The 14207-nt window shown below is 37.0% G+C and overlaps 1 protein-coding gene across 3 annotated transcripts in view; it reads left to right on the top strand.

The window, feature by feature from the left end:
* Nucleotides 1–14207, top strand: part of CHCHD3 (coiled-coil-helix-coiled-coil-helix domain containing 3) — a 306201-nt gene that overhangs the window by 44584 nt on the left and 247410 nt on the right. For all 3 annotated transcript variants that reach the window (XM_033863283.2, XM_019922133.3, XM_019922081.2), the window contains exon 3: nucleotides 12926–13007. In XM_033863283.2, the coding sequence (XP_033719174.1) occupies nucleotides 12926–13007 (82 nt within the window). The remainder of the gene's footprint in view (nucleotides 1–12925; nucleotides 13008–14207) is intronic.

The raw sequence follows: 14207 nt of genomic DNA, 5'->3' as shown, positions 1-14207 counted from the left end.
GAGAATAAGTTGGTATTCTGAGTTTCATTAAAGTAGTTCCTAGGGACCTCTACCTGTAACACTTTTTAAAAGTTTAAAATAACATAAATTCATTTCTTTTAAAGTATCATGTGTTTAGATTGTACTTATTCTTGCGGCCTTCCTACCATTTATTCTAGATAGTTTCATATTATATGCTGTAGTGAAAGCTAATTTATTTTTGGTTTTTATAGAGAAATTATTCCTTATTAAACCGTTCACTTCCTTAATTTTAAAATGGAATCTTTGTGAATTATAAGTTAATTTAGTGCTAATAACTTTAAATCCTTTTCTCATTTTCTTTGAATATAAAAATGATATGGCCTTTTTGAACTGTTTGTTCAATATTAATTCTGATATTGTCACCTATGAAACATATAGTTTTAGTTGTCTAAGAGCTATCCGATATAGGTAGTTTGGATGGAAAGTGTGGCAGCTTGAAATAAATCTGTGCTTGGGAAGTTGTTCTCATAAAGGCATTAATCTGAAAATGTCTGTGAATGCTTAATACATTTGAATAGTTCGGATAGATGGGTATCAACCTGTATCTGTGCATTCTTGTGATATTATAACAGTGAGCTGGGGTCTTTAGGCTGTAATTTGTACCCACTTTCCATTTCCATTGGATTCATAATGAAGTCTTTGTCCTTGGATGACATTTTTTGAGGCATCAGGAGAGGGAAAAAATAGTATGATGATTAGCACAAAGTGATGTTGGATACCAGAAGGAAAATCGAGATGATCTGTATGAGTGGGACCGGGCAAATGTGACTTTGGCGAGTATGGAGAGAGAGGAAGCTGGTAATACTTGGGCAACTCGAGGCAGAGATCCCATGGGAGGAAGGCACTTTGCTGTCATCTCCAAATATTTATCTGTGTTTGAAAAGTGCATTACTGTAATTGCATTATTTGGGACTGTCAGTTGTCATACAAACCTTAAAGTAGCTAGGTTTCTCATGGCTATCTTTTTTTTTATCAGGGTGAGTATTTTAGCCTGGTCTAAGACAGTGGTGCTCAGTGGTGGGGCAGTACTGCTTCCAGGGAGGCATTTGGGAAATGTGTGGGGGAGCTGCTGGTGTTTAGTGGGGTGGGCAGGGATCTAGACATCTTGCAGTGCCTCGGATAGTTCTGCCCCCTTGAACGATTGTCCTGTGCCCTCGATTTCAGAATGTCCCATCAGAAATTCACATAGCTGAAAACCCGCTTACCCAGCCCAGAACTTAAGTGTTTTATGTATCAACAGAAAGTATGTTTTCCGTGGTTTTAAGAGACACTGAATTTTCTGGGAATGCAACTGCTCTGTTGCAATAACTGTAGCTATTGCATTTGTGGTGGCTTAACTTATAAGCTCAAGAGTCAGACTCTTTTATTTTATCTACTGTAGATTTGAGCATTTACATAGTAAAATGCCATTATTCGTTATAAATTAGTTTCTTTTTATTTCTTTTTTTAATGTTACACTTAGGGTATTATATTGATTAAAACTCTCGTGTCTGCATTATCCATTTATTTTCAGCATAGTAAAGGGAGTATTACAAAATATTTGCTACAGAAAGGCAGCATAGGGGCTGATGAGGGAGAAAACCACGGTCTGAACAAGGACCTTTTGTGTCATGCCAGGTGTTCTGAAGGATTTACATCCTGGAGTCTTACATAGCTCATGGTGTAAGTTACACAAATGAACCACTTCTGAAAGACAAAGTGTTCCACCTCCTTTCTCTATATAACACTGGTATGAAGGAAATTTGTGGATCATTAGGGATATAATCATAATAAATGTTTTTACTATTCTGTTCAGTCTAACTTGACTGTGGATAATTTATTTTACTTTTAGAAAAAAGGTTAAGTACGTTCTTGCATTTAAAGATAGGACAGGGCCTTTGTTCTTGAAATTCTTGTGCACAGTCTTGTGTCTTAAAGATGGTGAAGTCGTCTGTGATCAGTGAATTCACAGAGCTTCCACAATGCTTCACAGAGAATTATTTTTGTTTTATTAGAGATTATGACCACTTACGACTACATTGAAATAGTGTTTTCTGAACAGTAGGTGGATATTCGTTAGATGAAGGAAAAAATAACAGGGTTATAGGTAAAAGAGAGGCTGACCTAATTATCACAGTGTCAATTAAATAAAAAATACAAAGCACAGGGTATTGCACAATAGTTTAATGAGAAGTGTTATACCAATATGTATTATGCTGTCTCACAGTTTTAATATATTTGAACTACCATAAATAACATGAATCAAGCATGGGTGTAAAATCTGCTTTATTTAAAACTTCCCAGGAAAGGCCGTTGTTCTGCAGCGGTTAGCTTGTGGGTTAAATAGGTTCTTTTTGGCATCGCACCCTAATGGGCTGTAAATGAAGCCACTGAAGCCCAGGGGTCTGACTATATGTGATCTTCCAGCTATTTCTGCTGCCTAGTAGTGGGCCAGTATCTAGAAATAGGACTCTTTTTTTTTCCCCCTTATAAAAAGGGCCGTAATTGGGTCAGAACTTTTATTTTCATTTAAAAGAAGAAAAGTCATGAGATTGGAGTTAGTTGACATTTCCCAGGGCTGTAGGTGGATTAGAAGATAGATTTTATTTTCAGACTTTTGAGTCTTTTGATTTCCTCGGGCTTTGATTACGTGCAAAGATACATTTAAAGTCTCCCTTAGAAAATAGTGTTGGTCAGAGTTTGAAGTACTAAATATTTTAGTTGAATTTAGGAATTTTGTTAGCAGTTAATGGATTTTTTGGATAAAATACAGTTTTTATTGCTAAAAAGGACACACTAGTTCATAACAATAGGAAGAAGGAAGAATGATTTATGACTCTAAGTATTGGAATGGTTTTGACTTTCTATTTACCAAAGCAAGTTACTTAGGTAAGGACATTAGTCTTGGTTAAAGCTTTTTAGCACATGGAAGTAGGCTTGTCCACTGTTTTACTGTTATAAAATATACGTTTTAAAAAATGTGCTATGAACCTTGCTTGCATCAGTGTGATAATTAGGAAGGTGGACTGGAATATGATATGTCAATGTGAATTGGTCTGTGTTACTGTACAACCAGGTATTGAATAATGTATACATTTTACTCTAAGTTACTTTTGAGCAACAATCACTGGCATTCATCAGTGTTTTATAATTTAGTTGCAGATTACTGATTATGACTGCCCTTCAAACATGCACAGATCTCCACCAATTGTGAAAATCATCTTTTATTTATAATTTTTCCACCTCATTCCTTTTTGTTTCATTTCTAAACTTGAAGAGAGGCCTATAATTGCTGCCTTCCCTTGTCCTCCTCCCACTGATTCCTGATGCCCAAACCATCTGATTTCCATGCACTCCCTGGGATGATAGGTAATTGTAAGCCATGCTGCCAGATCTTCCTCCTTCCTGAACCTGGACTAGGCCTTGGAGTCCTACACACAGCACCCCAGGCCGCTGCTGCCAGTTGATCGGAATTGGCACATGAGATGAAATCTGTTTATCATTTCTGCACATGGTACCTTGGTTCATTTCTTCCATTCCATTCCTTCTTTGTCTCTAATGATGTTCTTCTTTCTCTCCTCTCCTTCATCTGATGAATTCTTAAGGCCTGTTCCTAGCCTTCTACTCTTTTCTCTGTATACATTTTATTTTTTTCCAAGAGAATTCACTGAGCTGAGATCTGTAACAGTCATTCCCAAATCAGCATTTCCAGCCAAGTCTTAAATCAAATCTGAATTTCAGGTTCAAATATCTAATTGCGTACAATTCCATGTGGTGATTCTACCATTACTTTCAATTGAATGTGTCTGAAACTGAACTCATTATCTTTCTTCCCCAAACAGCCTCTCCTTCTTTCCTTAATTGACCATCATGGGTATTAATTTTCTGGCATCTGGGTGCACCTTTGACTTCTTTCTCTTTCATCTCTCGGTCAGTAACAGATGACCAGTTTTTCCCATGAGAGCCCGTGCATCTTAGACTCCATCTTTATGGCCAGTATCCTCATCACCTTATGCCCGTGTCTCTCAAACTTGAGCAAGCATCTGAAATCTGGTGGGCTTGTTAGCACACAGATTGCTGGGCCCCTCCCCCCAGGGTTTCTGATGTATAGTTCTGGGGTGAGTCTGAAACATTTGCATTTCTAACAAGTTCCAAGTGATGCTGCTGGGGGATGGGGGGTGGGGGGGGGTGGGCAGAGAAAATGAGGCTGTACTTTGAGAACCACTCATTGCTTTACTATTTCCCCATCCAGTTAATCTGCATATCTTTGCCAGATTAGACTTCTTGTAATGCCCCATTTCACTGCATTATTTTCTTTTTTTTTAACATCTTTATTGGAGTATAATTGCTTTACAATGGTGTGTTAGTTTATGCTTTACAACAAAGTGCATCAGTTATACATGAGTTCCCGTATCTCTTCCCTCTTGCGTCTCCCTTCCTCCCACCCTCCCCATTCCACCCCTCTAAGGCGGTCACAAACCACCGAGCTGATCTCCCTTTGCCATGCGGCTGCTTCCCACTAGCTATCCATCCCACGCTTGGTAGTGTATATATGTCCATGCCCCTCCCCCACCCCGTCACAGCCTCCCCCTCCCCCTCCCCATATCCCCAAGTCCATTCTCTAGCAGGTCTGCATCCTTATTCCTGTCTTACCCCTAGGTTCCTCATGACCTTTTTTTTTTTCTTAGATTCCATATATATGTGTTAGCATATGGTATTTGTTTTTCTCTTTCTGACTTACTTCACTCTATGACAGACTCTAGGTCCATCCACCTCACTACAAATAACTCAATTTCGTTTCTTTTTATGGCTGAGTAATATTCCATTGTATATATGTGCCACATCTTCTTTACTCATTCATCTGTTGATGGACACTTAGGTTGCTTCCATGTCCTGGCTATTGTAAATAGAGCTGCAGTGATCCTTTTTGACCCACCTCCTAGAGAAATGGAAATAAAACCAAAAATAAACAAATGGGACCTAATGAAACTTAAAAGCTTTTGCACAGCAAAGGAAACCATAAACAAGACGAAAAGACAACCCTCAGAATGGGAGAAAATATTTGCAAATGAAGCAACTGATGAAGGATTAATTTCCAAAATTTACATGCAGCTCAATAACAAAAAAACAACCCAATCCAAAAATGGGCAGAAGACCTAAATAGACATTTCTCCAAAGAAGATACACAGATTGCCAACAAACACATGAAAGAATGCTCAACATAATTAATCATTAGAGAAATGCAAATCAAAACTGCAGTGAGGTATCATCTCACACCGGTCAGAATGGCCATCATCAAAAAATCTACAAACAATAAATGCTGGAGAGGGTGTGGAGAAAAGGGAACCCTCTTGCACTGTTGGTGGGAATGTAAATTGATACAGCCACTATGGAGAACAGTAGGGAGCTTCCTTAAAAAACTACAAATAGAACTACCATACGACCTAGCAATCCCACTACTGGGCATATACCCTGAGAAAACCATAATTCAAAAAGAGTCATGTACCAAAATGTTCATTATTTTCATTTTTAAACAACTGTCCATGATGCCCTATTTCTTAATATTTCTTACCCAAACCCCTGCTTAGTTTTCAAGCCTCCTCACAATTGAGCATAATTTACCCTTCAATTTTTTTTTTTCTTACAAACAAGCTTTGTTTGATTTCCTTTCCATCTGTCTAACGTACGTCCTTGCTTGTGTCCCTCCTCCTTCATGAAATACTCCATGACTACAGCCCGCCTTTGTAAGTGTCATTAATACTAAACCCTCAAAGTACAATTTTAATAACTCAGACTCTTATCTCCTTAATGGTAGGGACCATATGTCTCCCTCTCTTATAAAGCCTAGCATAGGATTAAGTCAATGTGGATTTACTGCCTAGTGAATTGATTGATTTCCCTAGTTTGTGTATTCCTTGAGGTCACTTGATTTGGGAGAAAATAATTAAACAAACAAAAATAACTTCATATAGTTGACCATAGAATAGAAACCTGAGCTTAAGCATTAAAATAAACCTTATAGCTAGTACAGTAAGCTTATAATGAATACCCATCCTTCTCTCCTTTATAAAAAATATACTGTTGGTAGTGGTGGCTCAATTTTCTGTACAGGAGGGTCCACAGGAACAGAAACCTGGTGGTGGTTGGTGGTGGCGGCAGTGGCGTGGAGAGTTGGGGAGAAGGTGCTTATTTGTCTTGAATTTCTATTTTGAATGGCAGTCCACATTTTTCACTTAGATTATATGCGATTTTGCAGAGTGTGTGCTATGTTTTTTCTAAATCGTCCCTAAGCTACCCAAAAAGTTGGTGACTCATTTCACCTAATGACTGATGTTTGACTCCACAGATCAAACGATTACCACATTTTTATTGAACATCTGCTGTATGCCTAGAAGAGCCTGCACAATATTCCTCCCTCTCCCACCCTGTCCTTCCTTCCCTCTTTATTTTTGCTTTGTCTGTAAAGCCTAGAGGATGTTTTTGTTAGTTTGCAGGGTATTTGACAGACAGTTTTTCCAAATGAGTGGAGTGTCACTTCAGAGGAACAATTGGCATTATATGTTATCAACGATAGACCCTTTCATTCTTTCACCTTCATGTTATCGGGCTTTTAGGGGAAGTGGAGGCTCAAGCATGAATTCAGTCCCATTTAACACTGCTGTGTAAGGGGACGGCTGTTGGAGATTTTCTAGTTTGGGTTCTCATTTTATAGAGGAGACAGCTTCGGCCTAAAGCAATGATGTGTTTTTGAGCAAAATCACAAAAACGAATTGTGGCAAAACCAGGGCTAGATGGGAACCGCCTTTATTTCCAGCTTGGTCCTCTTTGAATGTCATGAGTCTTTATGGAGAAGCCTTTGAATGCAGCCACACTCAGGACTGTTGGAAAGAAAGAAACAGGTTTGGGTGGTTTTGGTACTTCATTTGGGGTTGGAGATTTAACGCTGTTGAATTGATAGTTTTATCTCCAGTGAACAAAATACATCCATTTGTGAAACAAACAAAAAAATTAAGCTATGCATCAAAAAGCAATATCCAGAGGTAATTATTATTTTTTAATTTAAATTATAGATCTTATTTTCCTAGAGGCTTTGTGAGGTCTTGCAACTATATTATTCAGGATATTAAGACATGAAATACTAGGTGTATCTGATTCTCAATACTGGTTTTATGAATTGTCTACTTAAAAATGTGGAAACTGTAGAATATGAGTGATGAGCTTGTCTGTTGCTATACAGCATCTGCAGTCTGGTATTGATCTCTGTTTTCACATAGAATGTATTGTGGAGCTGGTTTCCACGAGTGCTTGTTGTGAAGCAAACAATCAAATGGACATTATTTGCATATTATGCCATTCAAATTAGACATTTATGAAGGTATATAAATCCTGATGGAGCAATAATACTACAAAATAAGCCATTAACCTGATACAGTTAATGTTTAGGTTGCCAAACTGTAACACGGTGCCTTCTCATTTGATATTTATGGTTTTGAAACTGCAGTTAAGGATTTTCATTCCAACATTGTCATTAGCTTTAATGTATAAGTGGCCTCAGTTACCCTGCCAGGTATCTAGACAAATGGCATTTTTTTGAAGGCAGTCTTAGGGTACGTTATCCTTAAGGTGATAGTAAATGTTATTGTCAGCTGAATATCATCATACTTAACACATTCTGTGTGTGTGTTTAACTCAGGTTTGTCTGCTAACTAGATGGTGCCACAAATGGATAATGGCAAACTGTTACATGTTTCTTTCTGACCCCTGAGATTTATTCTAGCCATCTTTTGACTCTTCTAATCAAACTCTGTGCCTTTTATAAGATAAGGAGCAAGACAAGATTTATCCTACAACCCACATGCTGTGAGTCATTTACTTCTGATAAACTGTGTGTTGTATTTCATTGATTGCATGGATGCTTCCATTATTATTTTTTAAACAATCAGTGCTTTTTTTGTATTAATGAATTTATTGAAATTATAAGATTAATGGATATTTCTATGGAGCTGAAAATTTAATTTGGCTGTATCTTACGGTATAAGCTTTGGCTCAGCTGTCTCAATCCTGGCAGAGTCCAGTGTTTATCTAAAATCTGCTGCTGGTGCTATGCAATTACATACATTTATTTTCTTCTGAGAGTAGATTTTCATAGTTCTCTTTGGTGTTTTTAAACTAGCATATGAAAATAATAGGGCTTATAAAATTGGACATGGTATGTATCAGTAAATGGTAAAACCAGAAAGAAATGGAATAAAGGAAAAATCCCAAAGGACCTGACATTTTTCTAATAGGCAAGCCATAATTTTTATTAAGTAACTTGCGGAGATTGTTTCAGAAATACTGTAATTGGGGAGGGAATTATACTGTAAGGATTATGCTAGGAAAATGAAAGAAAGGGAAAGTCATAGCGGAAAAAGTTACAAAGGAAATTGGTATGTCCCTTGAGGTCCAGGGAATCCATGTAAGTCTCCAATCATGGTTGTATTTTCAGTCTTTGTTTTTTTCATAGATGATGAGCCATTCATAAAGTCATTTCGTCTTTTGGAGTCATTTCTGTCCACCATTCAAGGAACTGTCTTAAATATAGTGTCCCATCTTCTCCACCCCTTCCCTCTCTACCCCTCGTTTAACCAGTTTCTGAAAACAGAATTAGGACACTGTCAGGTAACATAGAACACAGGTGAGGTGTAATAAATGTATGCTACACTTTCTCTGAGAATTAAGACCATGGTATTCACAGTTCCTAAGAATACTAAGAATCATGTAGTATAAGGTTAGGAGTTTTTTATTTGATCCTGAAATTAGAAATTAGAGATTCTTAGAATTTCTTAAGAATTTAACTTAAAAATTTAGAATGTGGCTAAGGGGAGCAAAAGATTGCTAGGCAGTCAGTAAAGCTGCCTTTGGACTAACCAAAACATTTGTTTAGAATGTTGTTTACTAAAAACGAACAAAAATTTGAGCTGCTTTTAATACAAATATTTCTTATTTTCAATAGTAGTTTCAAATAAAGGGTTTAGGGCCGACTTGCTCTAACCAGGCCATTGTAATGCTTGATTTTTTTCTCACGTGTTTTATGGTTAGTGTTGTATCACCTATAACTAACTGACAAAATGCCAGTCTTTGTGTTCATTGAGAAAAAAAATCGCTTCTGAGAACATTTTAGCAAGTACAGAGTACAAGTGTGTGAAGAAAGCATCCTTTTGTCTTAATACATTTTAAAAGGGAAGTGTGTATGTTATGTGAAAGTTTTAGAACCCTAGTTACTGAGCCGGAACTTGTTTTGCAGGTTTCCGTGGCCAGTCTGATTTATATGGCTTGAAAGTTTCTCATTTTTACTTTTTCTCATTTCACAAACTCTGCCAATCCTCAAAGATCTACGGGAAACTCACTGTGCTAATAGGCAAAGTTGGCCTTTCTGTGCTTCTTTTAAAGTAGTCCATCCTGAAACACTGACCTTTTAGTTTAATAACAGTTTTATTTGAGAGAATGTTCAGATCCTGAAGCTGAAAAGAGTGTTTTCAGAAAAGCCATTTTGAATATTGGTCTCCAAATGGTATATCTTTTTCCCTTATGCACTTTGGACCAGACCTATCAGAAGAAATATGTTGTTGCTTTCTGTATTCTATTGATTGAAAAACAAATAACTTGAAACTTAGATTTGCTCAAAACCCATTACCACGCTGGTTTATTTTCCTGCCTGGGCTTTGAATTGCTATTTTAGATTTTAAACTCTTTATGCTTGGTCATGTTTTATCTTTTGTTATTTTAAATTCTCCATTATAGCTAAGGTAATTACTTTTTCAGCTGTGACCTTGGACGTGAGACCCAAAAGTTTTGTGTGTTTGTGTGTGTGTGTGTTTCTTTTCCAGAAATAGCTAGGGCATTAGAGAGACAGCTATGTTTTAGTCCCTTGACTGACCAGAAGTGATGTGAGGTAGCCGGTCCCTTGGGCATGTCTTCTTCAGTGGCTTCTGCAGCTTCCCTGACCTTTGCATCTCTTGTGCTTCCTCTTCCCATCTTTCTCCCTCCTCTCTTGGCCTCCCTAGGTGATACCACCATTATCTCCATCTATCAGTATTTACCGCCTCACCCCACGGCAGGTGCCTTGGCAGGCATGAGAGGCAGGAGTGTATATAGAGAAGGAAGACAAGCCTTGAAGCTGCGTTTCCTTCTCTGCAGTCTCTCTTGCATGGCTGCCTTCCCAGCCACCCAGCTGGTCGCCATGTGGTAATGGAGTCCTTACCGTTCCCTTCCAGGTTTATCACATCATCATGAAAAGCTCACTGCTGATTTTGGCTCTTCCCCTGGTAGCAAGCCCTTATGTAAGAGGCATACAGTGCACTACTAAGATATGTTGTATCAGCTCACTTAGAAAACGGATCTCACTGCTTCATGCTTAGACCTGGTATACCAAGGTCTTACCGAAGCCTAGTTTTAATTGAGTGAAATTCAGTTGAACTGTGATTGAGAATTTGATCGAATTTTGCATGAGAAAAATTTTGCTGCAATAATTTGAAGCAATCGGGAATTTGTGTGATTTTACACATGGTCTGACTGTGTGTTGATCCTAACTGGTATGTACACCTCAGAGTATAGTTTGATCAGGTAGTACTAATTGGGTGAAATATTTGTCTCAGTTTTTGCTACTAATAGAGCTACCCGCTGTGAACAACTTGAAAAAATGTGTCACGTTGTTTTGCTTGTTTATAAGAAGGAGATGAAAATGTGAAAATCATCACCTTATAGAGTGCATAGCTGAGAACTTCATAGCCAGCTGACACCTATGTAACCTACCCAGTTTTGTTCTTGGATGAGGAAATCAAAAGTCAGGTAGGTTAACTGATTTATCTAAAGTCTAGCTAATAGAAAGACAAAGACTATCCATATCCAGACTCCTTGCTGAGCTCTTACTGTCTGTAATTTCTCTAGTGGGATTTGTATTATTTTGAACGTTTAATGCTGAAAAAAAAAAGTCTTAAGATTTGCCTGAATCAAACAATTCCCTGTCCTAGTTTTAATTCATTAATTTTGTGTGACCACTAATCTACTTCCTTTGTCTACAGATTTGCCCTTTCTAGACATTTCATATCAGTGGGCACATACAATATGTGACCTTTTGTGTCAGGCTTCTTTCACTTAGCACAATGTTTTCAAGATTCATCCATGTTGTAGCATGTATTAGTACTTCATAACTATTTATGGCTGAATAATATCACACTGAATGGATATACTACATTTTGTTTATCCCTTCATCAGTTGATTAGCATTTAGGTTGTCTCCACTGTTGGGATATTGTGAATAATGCTGTGATAATATTCATGTACAAGTTTCTGTGTAGACATATTTTCAGTTCTCTTGGATGTATACAGTACGTAACAGTGGAATTGCTGGATAATTTGGTAACTATGTTCAGCATTTTGAGAAACTGCCTCACTATTTTTATAGTGACTGCATCATTTTACATTCCCACTAGCAATGCATGAAGGTTTCAATTTCTCCACATTCTCACCAGCACTTGTTATTGTCCTTTGGATTATAGTGGGTTTGAATTGGTAAGTCATCATGGTTTTGGTTTGCATTTCCCTAATGATGAATGCTGTTGAGTGACTTTTCATGCAGTTATTGGCCATTTGAATATCTTCTTTAGGGAAATGCCTATTTATGTCCTTTGCCCATTTTTAATTTTGTTGTCATTTTATTGTTCTGTTCAGTTGTTCTGTTGTAAGAATTCTTTGTATATTCCGGATACAAGCCACTTGTCAGCTATATGATTTGCCAGTATTTTCTCCCATTCTGTGGGTTGTCTTTTCACCTTCTTGATAATGTCCTTTGATGATGTTGTTTTCTGATAGTCCACAAATAAGAGAAGACATCCTTAGACCTTTCATATATCTTCTTTGTTATTGCCCAGTGTCAGCTAAATTTTAAAGTTTTTGCATATCTTGTTGTAATTAATTTTTTGCATATTCCGTAAGGCAAGGTGCTTATAATGCAAGATTATCAAATAAAATGTCATTGAAGAGCAGAGAGTACTGTCTAGTTTCCATCTAGTAGGCTCAACCAGTTGAAATACTTGTTAGGTCCTGTGTGTATTCCTAGATCTTAAGTGTTTCTGGTGCTTTCTTGGTCATAATTTTGGGTAGTGGGTTTTGGGTACTGAAGAGGAAAGAGTCCTTGCTTATTTCTTATGGAAAGCTCTTAAAAGAGTATGTAAAATTTGTCTATTTTATTTGCTATCATAGCTGTAAGAATCTTACAAAACATATTGTACAAAATCTTCTAATTGGAAAGACCAGATGTTTCAGATCAAGTCATTAGTTATTTAGAAAGCTCCAGCCGTGTTCTCAGCACTGTTCTGTCTCTCTCTCCAATTGTTGGCACTTGAATTTGAATGACGTTTTCCAAAAAATATGGGTTTAAATATGAGTCATAAATTCCCTTTTTTGTAAATCATGGAAAAATGAATGTAACTACAAATGATTTTCTTTCTCTAATAAGTGATTTTTTAAAATGTTTAGTTATCAAAGTAGGAATGTTTTGGTGTCATTTTCCTCTCTGAAGTCCCTTCCTTACACCCTCTCCTCCCCCTCTATGCAGTTGTCAGACTTCAATGGTAGGACATCATTTTAAAGAATTTGTACTTAATGGCTCAGTCCCACTGGGCAGTAAGCAGCTCCTTGAGTTTATTATAACTTCTGGCAGGTGTGGAGATTTCTAGGTCACCAGGGAACTCTTGATTAAATTACTCCTGAAGTGCACTAATTGGTCTTTTCCACCCTGCTTAGGTGGTTCCAAGGAGACACTGACCAGCTGGCAAAACTTTGCCTATTAAGATCTAGTCTCAGCTTTGTCTTCCTGAGTATTCTGATGCTTTTGTTTAAAGAAGTCACTTATTTTATCTCCTTCCCCTCTTTATTGATTTTAGTTTCTGATGAAGAATTGAAAAGAAGAGTGGCTGAGGAGCTGGCACTGGAGGAGGCCAAGAAAGAATCTGAAAATCAGAAACGGTGAGCTTCATGGTGTTTGAGACAGATTTTGGCAGACTTGTCATATTTATGAAATATTTCTGGAGAGGAATGATTATAATAAGACTCGTCATTTGTATTTGGCTGAACATGTATGAACGTGGCTGGTTTTGGTTTTGGATTGTGCTTGTTAAAGCCCTAGGTTATCCCCTTCCCAAACTCAATTGTAAATGACCATTTTATTTCTTGTGTACTTCTTAGTTGCATGAATAATTGAGCCCTGTTTTTTCAATATGTGAGAAGTAGTTCTTGAGGATTCTCCTGGCACTTCTCAGGCTAGGTTCTTTTAATGAATATAATTTATGATTGAAAATTACATCGTCTACTATGGGTATTAAGGTTAACAATATTGTAGCTAATAATGAATGTTATATGTTATAGATAGTACCCATGTTAATAAGTAGCACTGATTAGTAGTATGCTCACTTAAAAAAGTCAAAGATGTTACAGATAAGTGTAAGGTTGAAAAAACAAAATCCTCTGTAATTTCATCCTACAGAGATAACCACTCTTGAACATTTCATTCCTCTAGATTTTTTTGTATACATCTATATTATTGTTGTCATTATTACTACTTCTAACAACAGCTGCTAAAAGAATGTTCACTGAAATGTTTTTGTAATAGAAAACTGGAAGCAATCCAGATGCCCATCATGGAGGGCTGCATGAGTGAATTATGGTACACGGAATTTTATTACAGTGGAATATTAGACAGTCAAGTAGATCTTATGTGCTGATTCAAAAAGATGTTGAAAGGCTGTAAACTGAAAAGAAAGCAATATTCAAAACAAAATAGTTAATTTTTTTTTTGGTAAAAGTACTACTTTTTAAAGACTTAAAGTATATACTTACTCATAGAAATATGTGGATACATTTTAATCCAAGATAGAGTCAAGTGCTTCCCATCTGTGCTATTTCTGAAATTTCCGTATAGCAAAAAGCATTATTATTACATGATTATGCAAATATCTTTCACATGCACAATGACTACTACCAGTAGATGGTTTGTAAGATTGTGTGTGTGTGTGTGTGTTTTGGGCTGCTTCACTAGTTTGCTTGAGAGGGCTAATGTAAGGAATATTTGAATTGGAGTCTCTCATCTTCACTTGGCTATAGGGGCTTCAGTGTATAATTTAACCTCTTTGGGCCTTAAATATTTCATCTCTAAAGTGAGGGTTTATG

This window comes from Tursiops truncatus, chromosome 9, assembly GCF_011762595.2.
Source record: "Tursiops truncatus isolate mTurTru1 chromosome 9, mTurTru1.mat.Y, whole genome shotgun sequence".
In the NCBI taxonomy this organism is placed as follows: Eukaryota; Metazoa; Chordata; class Mammalia; order Artiodactyla; family Delphinidae; genus Tursiops; species Tursiops truncatus.
Note: the sequence above shows the minus strand (reverse complement) of the source record. Positions and strands in the feature narration are given on the sequence as shown.